General features: G+C 41.0%; 1 protein-coding gene across 1 annotated transcript; it reads left to right on the forward strand.

Moving 5' to 3' along the window:
• The first annotated feature begins 288 nt into the window (after positions 1 to 288).
• Positions 289 to 3,553, forward strand: LOC309610430 (polyadenylate-binding protein 4-like). The gene is given in 4 exon segments (XM_082353331.1): positions 289 to 1,265; positions 1,269 to 1,839; positions 1,975 to 2,199; positions 2,202 to 3,553. Coding segments are annotated over 4 exon segments (1,842 nt in total). The 5' UTR covers positions 289 to 434; the 3' UTR covers positions 2,417 to 3,553.
• The last annotated feature ends 10,009 nt before the right edge of the window (positions 3,554 to 13,562 follow it).

The raw sequence follows: 13,562 nt of genomic DNA on the forward strand, positions 1-13,562 counted from the left end.
GGTTTCCCTCTTCCCTGGGCTGCTGTAATCTTAAACCGCCGGGAGCCCGAGGTCTATATTTATAGAGAAACGCACGTTCCGGAGGCCGTCGTGGGCACTACTGGGTTGCCTCGGGAAGAATTTTTGTAATTTGGAGGACAGTCCCCGTTTTCATTGTTTTCATTTTTTGAAATTGGGAGTTTCCAGACCAGGACAGCAGAAAATTAACAAACTCCCAGGGAGGGCCATATTGTTTATGAGAGCCTTTTGTTTGCGGTTGGGCAGCCTCGCCTGAGCTGTCCCCGCACTCCTCTCCAGCCCTCAGAGCCGACTCCAGCGTCTCTGAGCTTCGCTGCCACCTGTGAGCCGCGGCTCGGAGCGGAGCCCCCTTTGTCCTGTGTGGACCACGCTAAGAAGTCCTCCTGGAGGGGCTTGGGGTGCTGGGGGCTGGGGAGATGAATGCTGCGGCCAGCAGCTACCCCATGGCCTGCCTGTACGTGGGTGACCTGCACTCGGACGTCACCGAGGCCATGCTGTATGAAAAGTTCAGTCCTGCGGGGCCTGTGCTGTCCATCCGGGTCTGCCGTGACATGATCACCCGCCGCTCCCTGGGTTATGCCTACGTCAACTTCCAGCAGCCGGCTGACGCTGAGCGGGCCTTGGATACCATGAACTTTGATGTGATTAAGGGAAAGCCAATCCGTATCATGTGGTCTCAGAGGGATCTCTCTTTGAGAAATTCTGGCATGGGAAATGTCTTCATCAAGAACCTGGACAAATCTATAGATAACAAGGCACTTTATGATACTTTTTCTGCTTTTGGAAACATTCTGTCCTGCAAGGTGGTGTGTGATGAGAACGGTTCTAAGGGTTATGCCTTTGTCCACTTCGAGACCCAGGAGGCTGCTGACAAGGCCATCGAGAAGATGAATGGCATGCTCCTCAATGACCGCAAAGTGTTTGTGGGCAGATTCAAGTCTCGAAAAGAGCGGGAAGCTGAGCTTGGAGCCAAAGCTAAGGAATTCACCAATGTTTATATCAAAAACTTTGGGGAAGAGGTGGATGATGAGAGCCTGAAAGAGCTATTCAGCCAGTTTGGTAAGACTCTAAGTGTCAAGGTGATGAGAGATCCCAGTGGGAAATCCAAAGGCTTTGGCTTTGTGAGTTACAAAAAACACGAGGATGCCAATAAGGCCGTGGAGGAGATGAATGGAAAAGAAATAAGTGGGAAAGTCATTTTCGTCGGCCGTGCACAGAAGAAAGTGGAACGGCAGGCCGAATTAAAGTGAAAATTTGAACAGCTGAAACAGGAGAGAATTAGTTTGCATCAGGGGGTGAACCTCTACATTAAGAACTTGGATGACACCATTGATGATGAGAAGTTAAGGAAAGAGTTTTCTCCTTTTGGATCAATCACCAGAGCTAAGGTGATGCTGGAGGATGGGAGAAGCAAAGGGTTTGGCTTTGTCTGCTTCTCATCCCCTGAAGAGGCAACCAAAGCAGTCACGGAGATGAACGGACGCATCATGGGCTCCAAGCCACTGTATGTCGCCCTGGCCCAGAGAAAGGAAGAGAGAAAGGCTCACCTGACCAACAAGTATATGCAGTGGGTGGCCGGGATGAGAGTGCTCCCCGCCAATGCCATCTTAAATCAGTTCCAGCCTGCAGCTGGGGGTTACTTTGTGCCAGCAGTTCCACAGGCTCAGGGAAGACCTCCATATTATACACCTAACCAGTTAGCACAGATGAGGCCTAATCCACGCTGGCAGCAAGGTGGGAGACCTCAAGGCTTCCAAGGAATGCCAAGTGCTATACGCCAGTCTGGGCCTCGTCCAGCTCTTCGCCACCTGGCTCCAACTGGTAATGCTCCGGCCTCTCGTGGCCTCCCTACTACCGCTCAGAGAGTTTGGTCTGAGTGCCCGGACTGCTTGACTATGGACTTTGGTGGGTCTGGTGCCGCCCAGCAAGGGCTGACTGACAGCTGCCAGTCTGGAGGTGTTCCCACAGCTGTGCAGAACCTAGCGCCTTGTGCCGCTGTTGCTGCCGCTGCTCCTCGGGCTGTTGCACCTTACAAATACGCCTCCAGTGTCCGCAGCCCTCACCCCGCTATCCAGCCCCTGCAGGCACCCCAGCCTGCAGTCCACGTGCAGGGGCAGGAGCCGCTGACCGCCTCCATACTGGCCACAGCACCCCCCCAGGAACAGAAACAGATGCTGGGTGATGTTTGTTCCCGCTCATCCAGACGATGCACTCAAACCTGGCTGGGAAGATTACGGGGATGCTGCTGGAGATTGACAACTCGGAGCTGCTACACATGCTGGAGTCCCCCGAGTCTCTCCGCTCCAAGGTGGATGAAGCTGTGGCGGTCCTACAGGCTCACCATGCCAAGAAAGAAGCTGCCCAGAAGGTGGGCGCCGTTGCTGCTGCTACCTCTTAGACAAGGACAAACCGATTCAAAAGCCAAATAAACCCTCATGGAATCCAGCTCAAGGTTTGAAGACGTCCTAGCTTGTCCTATGGACCTCAACACCAAGAACCACAAATTGCAAATTTAATAGGTTATTTTGTATCAAAAGGTCAATTATGAAGCACCTAGAATTTTTCAATTAAAAGAATATATTCTCTGGGTTCTGATACGGCCCAAACAGTGTTAACTTTTGTTTTTCTATTGTGAGTTTTGATTTTTTCCCCCCAGAAACTGGTTTTATTTGATGTACCCAAGTCTTAAGTTTCTCAATAAAGAAAAAAATCTCCATAAAAAAAAAAGAAACTTCCAACAAACAAAAATCCAGGACCAGATGGCTTCACAGGTGAATTCTATCAAACATTTAGAGAAAACACCTACCCTTCTGAAACTCTTCCAAAAAATTTAAGAGTAATGAACACTCTTAAACTCATTCTATGAGGCCGCTGTCACCGTGGTACAAAAACCAGATGAAGATACCACAAAAAAACGGAAATTACAGACCAATATCACTGATGAACATAAAGTAAAAAATCCTCAACAAAATACTGGCAAACCGAATCTAACAATACATTAAAAGGATCATACACCACGATCAAGTGGGATTTATCCCAGGGATGCAAGGATTTTTCAATATCCACAAATCAGTCACTATGATACACCACATTAACAAATTGAAGAATAAAAACCATATATGATGATCTCAATAGATGGAGAAAAACACTTTTGACAAAATTTAACACCCATTTATGATATAAACTCTCCAGAAAGTGGGCATAGAGGGAACATACCTCAAAATAATAAAGGCCATATATGACAAAGCTACAGCTAACATCATACTCAACTGTGAAAAGCTGAAAGCATTTCCTTTAAGATCAAGAACAAGACAAGGATGTCCACTCTTGCCACTTTTATTCAACATAGTTATGGAAGTCCTATCCACAGCAGTCAGAGACAAAAAAGAAATGAAATGAATCCAAATTGGAAAAGAAGAAGTAAAACCGTCACTGTTTGCAGATGACATGATACTATACACAGAAATTCCTAAAGATGCTACAAGAAAATTAACAGAGCTTATCAATGAATTTTGTAAAGTTGTAGGATACAAAATTAATACACAGAAATCTGTTGCATTCCTATGCACTAACAATGAAAGATCAGAAAGAGAAATTCAAGAAACAATCCCATTTACTATTGCATCAAAAAGAATAAAATATCTAGGAATAAACCTACATAAGGAGGCAAAATGCCTGTACTCTGAAAACTATAAGATGCTGATGAAAAAAATTGAAGATGACACAAACAGATGAAAAGATATACCATGTTCTTAGATTGGAAGAATCAATATTGTCAAAATGACTATAACTACCCAAGACAATCTACAGATTCAATGCAATCCCTATCCAATTACCAATGTCATTTTTCACAGAATTAGAACAAAAATTTTGCAATGTATGGAAACACAAAAGACCCTGAATAGCCAAAACAATCTTGAGAAAGAAAAACGGATCTGGAGGAATCAGGCTCCCTGACTGCAGACTATACTACAAAGTACAGTTATCAAAACAGTAAGGTACTGGCACAAAAAGAGAAATATAGAACAATGGAACAGGATAGAAAGTCCAGAAATAAACTCACACGCCTATGATAAATTAATCTATGACAAAGGAGGCAAGAACATACACTGGAGAAAAGACAATCTCTTCAATAAATGGTGCTGGGAAAAATGGACAGCTACATGTAAAGGAATGAAATTAGAACATTCTTTAACACCATACAGAAAAATAAACTCAAAATGGAATAAAGACCTAAATGTAAGACCAGATACTATAAAACTCTTAACAAAAAACATAGGCAGAACACTCTTTGATATAAATCACAGCAATATCTTTTTCAATCCATCTCTTAGAGTAATGGAAATAAAAACAAAAATAAACAAATGGGATTTAATTAAACTCAAAAGCTTTTGCGCAACAAAGGAAACCATAAACAAGACAAAAAGACAGCACACAGGATGGGATAAAATACTTGCAAATGATGAGACCCACAGGGATTAATCTCCAAAATTTACAAACAACTCAGGCAGCTCAATATCAAAAAAACCACCCAATCAATAAATGGATAGAAGACCTAACTAGACATTTCTCAAAAGGAGACACAGATATGGGCAAGAGGCACATGAAAAAATGCTCAACATTGCTAATTATTAGAGAAATGCAGATCAAAACTACAAAGAAATATCATATCACACCAGTCAGAATGGCCATCGTCAAAAAATCTACAAACAATAAATGCCGGAGAAGATGTGGAGAAAAAGGAACCCTCTACACTGTTCTTGGGAATGTAAGTTGGTATAGCCACTATGGAGAACAATATGGAAGTTCCTTAAAAAACTAAAACTGGGGTTACCATATGATCCAGCAATCCCACTCCTGGGCATATATCTGGAGAAAACCATGGTTTGAAAGGATACATGCACCTCAATGTTCACTGCAGTGCTATTTACAGTAGTCAAGGTATGGAATCAACCTAAATGTATATCAATGGATGAATGGATAAAGAAGATGTGGTACATATATACAATGGTCTATTACTCAGCCATAAGAAAGAATGAAATGAGATTCATTCAAGATGGTGGAGTAGAATGACATGCACTCACTCCCTCTTGCAAGAGCACTGGAATCACAACTAACTGCTGAACAGTCGTCTACAGGAAGCTAGTGGAGCTAACCAAAAAAGATATCCCGGGCTTCCCTGGTGGCGCAGTGGTTGAGAATCTGCCTGCCAATGCAGGGGACACGGGTTCGAGCCCTGGTCTGGGAAGATCCCACATGCCACGGAGCAACTGGGCCCATGAGCTACAATTACTGAGCCTGCGCGTCTGGAGCCTGTGCTCCACAACAAGAGAGGCCGCGATGGTGAGAGGCCCGCGCACCACGATGAAGAGTGGTCCCCACTTGCCGCAACTAGAGAAAGCCCTCGCACAGAAACAAAGACTCAACACAGTCATAAATAAATAAATAAATAAATAAATAAAAAAGGACGTGAATTTCTAAAAAAAAAAAAATATATATATATATATTAAAAAAAAATATTAAAAAAGATATCCCACATCTAAAGACAAAGGAGAAGCTGCAATGAGATGGTAGGAAGGGTGCCATCACAATAAAATCAAATCCCATAACTGCTGGGTGGGTGACTCACAAACTTGAGAACAATTATACCACAGAAGCCCACCCACTTGAGTGAAGGTTCTGAGCCCCACATCAGGCTTCCCAACCTTGGGGTCCAGCAACGGGAGGGGGAATTCCCAGAAAATCAACTTTGAAGGCTAGTGGGATTTGATTGCAGGACTTTGACAGGACTGGGTGAAACAGAGACTCCACTCTTGGAGGGCACACACAAAGTAGTGTGCACATCAGGACCCATGGGGAAGGAGCAGTGACCCCATAGGAGACTGAACCAGGCCTACCTGCTACTGCTGGAGGTTCTCCTGTTGAGGTAGGTGGTGGCTGTGGCTCTCTGTGGGGACAAGGACACTGGCAGCACAAATTCTGGGAAGTACTCCTTGGTGTGAACCCTCCCAGAGTCTGCCATTAGCCTCACTAAAGGGCCTGTAGGCTCCAGTTCTGGGTTGCTTCAGGCCAAACAACCAACAGGGAGGGAACTCAGCCCCACCCATCAGCAGACAAGTGGATTAAAGTTTTACTGAGCTCTGCCCACCAGAGCAACATCCAGCTGTACCCACCTCCAGTCCCTACCATCAGGAAGCTTGCACAAGCCTCTTAGATAGCCTCATCCGCCAGAGGGCAGACAGCAGAAGTAAGAAAACTACAATTCTGCAGCCTGTGGAACAAAAACCACATTCACAGAAAGACAGACAAAATGAAACGGCAGAGGACTATGTACCAGATGAAGGAACAAGATAAAACCCCAGAAAAACAACTAAATAAAGTGGAGATAGGCAGCCTTCCAGAAAAAGAATTCAGAATAATGAGGGTGAAGATGATCTAGGACCTCGGAAAAAGAATGAAGGCAAAGATCAAGAAGATGAAAGAAATGTTTAACAAAGACCTAGAAGAATTAAAGAACAAACACCTAGAAGAATTAAAGAACAAACAAACAAGATGAACAATACAATAACTGAAATGAAAAATATACTAGAAGCAATCAGTAGCAGAATAACTGAGGCAGAAGAACAGATAACTGACCTGGAAAACAGAATGGTAGAATTCACTGACATGGAACAGAATAAAGAAAAAAGAAAGAAAAGAAATGAATACAGACTGAGAGACCTCTGGGACAACATTAAATGCACCAACATTAGCATTTTGGGGTCCCAGAAGGATAAGAGAGAGAGAAAGGACCCGAGAAAATATTTGAAGAGATTGTAGTTGAAAACTTCCCTAACATGGGAAAGGAAATAGCCACCCAAGTCCAGGAAGTGCAGAGAATCCAGGCAGGATAAACCCAAGGAGAAACACACAGAGACACGTAGTAATCAAATTGACAAAAATTAAAGACAAAGAAAAATTATTAAAAGCAACAAGGGAAAAACGACAAATAACATACAAAGGAACTCCCATAAGGTTAACAGCTGATTTTTCAGCAGAAACTCTACAAGCTAGAAGGGAGTGGCACAATATATTTAAAGTGATGACCTACAACCAAAATTACACTACCCAGCAAAGATCTCATTCAGATTCGATGGAGAAATCAAAAGCTTTACAGACAAGCAAAAGCTAAGAGAATTCAGCACCACCAAACCAGCTCTACAACAAATGCTAAAGGAATTCTCTAGTGGGAAACACAAGAGAAGAAAAGGACCTACAAAAACAAACCCAAAACAAGAAAATGGTAATAGGAACAAACATATCGATAATTACCTTAAATGTGAACGGATTAAATGCTCCAACCAAAAGACACAAGCTTGCTGAATGGATACAAAAACAAAACCCATATATATGCTGTCTACAAGAGACCCACTTCAGATCTAGGGACACATACAGATTGAAAGTGAGGGGATGGGAAAAGATATTCCATGCAAATGGAAATCAAAAGAAAGCTGGAGTAGCAATACTCATATCAGATAAAATAGACTTTAAAATAAAGTATGTTACAAGGTACAAGGAAGGACACTACATAATGATCAAGGGATCAATCCAGGAAGAATATATAACAATTATAAATATATATGCACCCAAAATAGGAGCACCTCAATACATAAGGCAAATGCTAAGAGCTATAAAAGAGGAAATCGACAGTAACACAATAATAGTGGGGGACTTTAACACCTCACTTACACCAATGGACAGGTCATCCAAACAGAAAATTAACAAGGAAACAGAAGCTTTAAATGACACAATAGACCAGATAGATTTAAGTGATATTTATAGGACATTCCATCCAAAAGGAGCAGATTACACTTTCTTCTCAAGTACACATGGAACATTCTCCAGGATAGATCATATCTTGGGTCACAAATCAAGTCTTGGTAAATTTAAGAAAATTGGAATCATATCAAGCATCTTTTCCGACCACAACTCTATGAGATTAGAAATCAGTTACAGGGAAAAAAATGTAAAAATAGAAACACATGGAGACTAGACAATACATTACTCAGTAACCAAGAGATCACTGAAGAAATCAAAGAGGAAATCAAAAAATACCTGGAGACAAATGACAACGAAAACGCAATGATCTAAAACCTATGGGAGGCAGGAAAAAGCAGTTCTAAGAGAAAAGATTATAGCGATACAATCCTACCTCAAGAAAAAAGGAAAATCTCAAATAAACAATATAACCTTACACCTAGAGGAACCAGAGAAATAAGAATAAACAAAACCCAAAGTGAGTAGAAGGAAAGAAATCATAAAGAACAGAGCAGAAATAAATGAAATAGAAACAAAGAAAACAATAGCAAATATCAATAAAACTAAAAGCTGTTTCTTTTAAAAAATTTATTTTATTTATTTACTTTTGGCTACGTTGGGTCTTCGTTGCTGCTCGTGGTCTTTCTCTAGTTGTGGCGAACAGTGGCTACTCTTCACTGCAGTGCGAGGGCTTCTCATTGTGGTGGCTTCTCTTGTTGTGGAGCATGGGCTCTAAGCATGTGGGCTTCAGTAGTTGCGGTGTGTGGACTCGGTAATTGTGGCTTTTGGGCTCTAGTGCACAGGCTCAGTAGTTGTGGCACACGGGCTTAGTTGCTCCATGGCATGTGTGATCTTCCCGGACCAGGGCTTGAACCTGTGTCCCCTGCATTGGCAGGCGGATTCTTAACCACTGCACCACTAAAGAAGTCCTAAAAGCTGTTTTTTTAAGAAGATAAACAAAACTGATAAACTTTTAGCCAGAGTCATCAAGAAAAAGAGGGAGAGGACTCAAATCAATAAAATCAGAAATGAAAAAGGAGACATTACAATGGACACCACAGAAATACAAAGCATAATAAGAGACTACTACAAGCAACTCTATGCCAATAAAATGGACAACCTGGAAGAAATGGACAAATTCTTAGAAAGGTATAACCTTCCAAGACTGAACCAGGAAGAAATAGAAAATACAAACAGACCAATCACAAGTAATGAAATTGAAAGTGTGATGAAAAATCTTCCAACAAACAAAAGTCCAGGACCCGATGGCTTCACTGGTAAATTCAATCAAACATTTAGAGAAGAGCTAACACCCATCCTTCTCAAACTCTTCCAAAAAATTGCAGAGGAAGGAACACTCCAAAACTCATTCTATGACACCACCATCACCCTGATACCAAAACCAAAGATACTACAAAAAAAGAAAAGTACAGACCAATATCACTGATGAATATAGACGCAAAAATCCTGAACAAAATACTAGCAAACAGAATCCAACAACACATTAAAAGGATCATACACCATGATCAAGTGGGATTTATCCCAGGGAGGCAAGGATTCTTCAATATACGCAAATCAATCAATGTGATACACCATATTAACAAATTGAAGAATAAAAACCATATGATCATCTCAATAGATGCAGAAAAAGCGTTTGACAAAGTTCAACACCGGTTTATGATAAAAACTCTCCAGAAAGTGGGCATAGAGGGAACCTACCTCAACATAATAAAGGCCATACATGACAAACCCACAGCAAACATCATTCTCAATAGTGAAAAACTGAAAGCATTTCCTCTAAGATCAGGAAGAAGACAAGGATGTCCACTCTCGCCACTATTATTCAACATAGTTTTGGAAGTCCTAGCTATGGCAGTCAGAGAATAAGAAGAAATAAATGGAATCCAAATTGGAAAAGAAGTAAAACTGTCACTGTTTGCAGATGACATGACACTATGCATAGATAATCCTAAAGATGCCACCAGAGAACTACTAGAGCTAATCAGTGAATTTGGTCAAGTTGCAGGATACAAAATTAATGCACAGAAGTCTCTTGCATTCTATACACTAACAACAAAAGATCAGAAAGAGAAATTAAGGAAACAATCCCATTCACCATTTCAACAAAAAGAATAAAATACCTAGGAATAAACCTACCTAACAAGGTAAAAGACCTGTACTCAGAAAACTATAAGACACTGATGAAAGAAATCAAAGATGACACAAACAGATGGAGAGATATACCATGTTCTTGGATTGGAAGAATCAATATTTTGAAAATGACTATGCTACCCAAAGTAATCTACAGATTCAATGTAATCCCTATCAAATTACCAGTGGCATTTTTTTACAGAACTAGAACAAAAAATCTTAAAATTTGTATGAAAACACAAAAGACCCTGAATAGCCAAAGCAATCTTGAGGGAAAAAAGTGGAGCTGGAGGAATCAGACTCCCTGATTTCAGACTATAGTACAAAGATACAGTAATCAAGACAATATGGTAGTGGCACAAAAACAGAAATATAGAGCAATGTAACAAGATAGAAAGTGCAGAGATAAACCCATGCACCTATGGTCAACTAATCTATGACAAAGGAGGCAAGGATATACAATGGAGAAAAGATAGTCTCTTCAATAAGTGGTGCTGGGAAAGCTGGACAGCTACATGTAAAAGAAGGAAATTAGAACACCTCCTAACACCATACACAAAAATGAACTCAAAATGGATTAAAGACCTAAATATAAGACTGGACACTATAAAACTCTTAGAGGAAAACATAGGCAGAACATACTTTGACATAAATCACAGCAAGATCTTTTTTGACCCACCTCCCAGAGTAATGGAAATAAAAAAAAAGGAAACAAATGGTACCTAATGAAACTTAAGAGCTTTTGCACAGCAAAGGAAACTATAAACAAGATGAAAAGACAACCCTCAGAATGGGAGAAAATATTTGCAAATGAATCAATGGAAAAGGATTAATCTCCAAAATATATAAACAGCTCATGCAGCTCAATATTAGAAAAACAAACAAGCCCATCAAAAAATGGGCAGAAGACCTAAACAGACATTTCTCCAAAGGAGGCATACAGATGGCCAAGAGGCACATGAAAAACTGCTCAACATCACTAATTATTGGAGAAATGCAAATCAAAACTACAATGAGGTATCACCTCACACCAGTTAGAATGGGCATCATCAGAAAATCTACAAACAACAAGTGCTGGAGAGGGTGTGCAGAAAAGGGAACACTCTTGCACTGTTGGTGGGAATGTAAATTGATACAGCCACTATGGAGAACAGTATGGAGGTTCCTTAAGAAACTGAAAATAGAATTACATATGACCCAGCAATCCCACTACTGGGCATATACCCAGTGAAAAGCATAATTGAAAAAGACACTTGCACCCCAATGTTCATTGTAACACTATTTACAATAGCCAGGTCATAGAAGCAACCTCAATGCCCATCAACAGATGAATGGATAAAGATGATGTGGTACATATATACAATGGAATATTACTTAGCCATAAGAAGGAACGAAATTGGGTTATTTGTAGAGATGTGGATGGATCTAGAGACTGTCATACAGAATGAAGTAACCAGAAAGAGAAAAACAAATATTGTATATTAATGCATATATTCGGAATCTAGAAAAATGGTACAGATGAACCCGTTTGCAAGGCAGAAATAGAGACAGAGATGCAGAGCACAAATGTATGGACACCAAAGGAAGAAAGCTGGGGCTGTGTTGTTGTTGGTGGGATGAATTCGGAGATTGGGATAGACATATATACACTAATACATATAAAATAGGTAACTAATAAGAAGCTGTTGTATAAAAAAATAAATAAAATTCAAATTAAAAAAATAAAATAGTTACTCTTAAGCATTTTATTATATTTGCAAGTAGCTATTGAAGGAAAAAAAAAAAAGCCAGAGAAGGCCTGGTCGGCGGGGTGTGGAGCTTAGGCATGGGTGGGGTTTAGGTGGGGGGCGGAGCCTATGCTTAATACACACATTGCCCGAAAAGGCGGCCCTGGAGGGGGTAGGGGGTGGGGCTTAGGCTCAGTTCAGCAAGAGTGGCCCAGGAGTGCCTCTGGCCTTGGAAGGCAGAGGACCAGTCCTGGGAGCCCAGCAGGCTTCCGGGGGCCCAATTGGGCAGGGGAAATGTTAGCTGTGCTCTCTCCTGTCCGTCTGAGGGTCCCAGGCCCCTGTGGGTCCCTCCAGGCATGGGAACCCCTCCCCTCTTCCAGCCACCACTCAGGGGCACAAGTCTTGTCTTGTCTTCACTTCTCCTCCCCCTCACTCCCCGCAACGTTCTACTCTGACACTCGGGGGTTCCTCCCATCTCCCTGGGTGTCGAGGTCCCCCACCAACGTCTGGCAGGTGCCCTAGTTGTGGAGATATGCAAACTCCGCGTCTTCCCACACCGCCATCTTGGCCCCAGGGGTTCTTAAGTAGCCTTCACATGAACACTGCTTTGAGGCAGGTACAGCCCTCATTTCGTAGACAATGAGCTGCAGGCTCTGAGATAACCTCCCAGCCTGTAAGGACTGGATTCAAAACCAGGCTCATCTGAATTCACAGCTGAGACCTCTTCACACCTACCTCCTGACTCATCAACTAGGTATGATGACTGTAGGAGGTGTTGTGAATTTATTATCTTTCTCGTAGGTTCATGATCTTTCTGAACTCAGTTTATATCCTCAATTCCTACATCTTTCATTTTTGGAAATGTTCTTTCCCACCTTTCTGCAATCTCAACAGCGACAAAAATTTCCTCTTATTTCTACATTTCATCAGAGATTCTAAAACATTCTAAAAGAAGAAATAAAACATACGTTCTTTACTATTGTTCTTTTAGGGGTTAAAATATGTTCAACTAATTTGGAGGCAAAGTGCAAAATCTTCATATCTATATCTATCTATCTACCATCTATCTATTATCTATCTATCTATCTATCATCTATCTATGTATCTATTATCTATCTATCTATCTATCTATCATCTCTCTATCATCTCTCTATTATCTATCTATCATCTATCCATCTATCATCTATCTATCTATTATCTATCTATCTAACATCTCTCTATCATCTCTCTATCTATCATCTATCTATCTATTCTCTATCTATCTATCTATCATCTCTCTTATCTATCATCTATCTATGTATCTATTATCTATCTATCTGTCATCTATCTGTCATCTATCATCTATGTATCTATGTATTTATCTATCTATCTATCTATCTATCATGTATCTATCATCTATCTATTATCTATCTATCATCTATTTATCTCTCATCTCTCTATCATCTATCATCTATCTATCTGTCATCTATCTATCATCTATGTATCTATCCATCTGTCTATCTATCTACCCATCTATCATCTGTCTATCTATTATCTATCTCTCTATCTATCATCTCTATCTATTTATCTATCTATCTATCTATCTATCTATCTATCATCTATCTATCATCTATCATCTATCTATCTATCATCTATCTAAGTATCTATCATCTATCTATCTATCTATCTATCTATCTATCTATCTATCATCTATCTATCTATCTATCATCTATCTATCTCAGTTTGTAGTGTGGCCAGAATGCTTCCATATGCTAGTGGAGGTAGATGGGATGCTCTCAGGCTTTGCAGGTTGACCCCGCCCAATTCTGGGTTCACTCTGAGGCTCTGACAGGGTTGAGCAGAGCACACACTGTGCCCCACCCCTTTTAT

This window comes from Balaenoptera borealis (assembly GCF_965194805.1).
Source record: "Balaenoptera borealis genome assembly, chromosome: 14".
NCBI classification, from domain to species: Eukaryota; Metazoa; Chordata; class Mammalia; order Artiodactyla; family Balaenopteridae; genus Balaenoptera; species Balaenoptera borealis.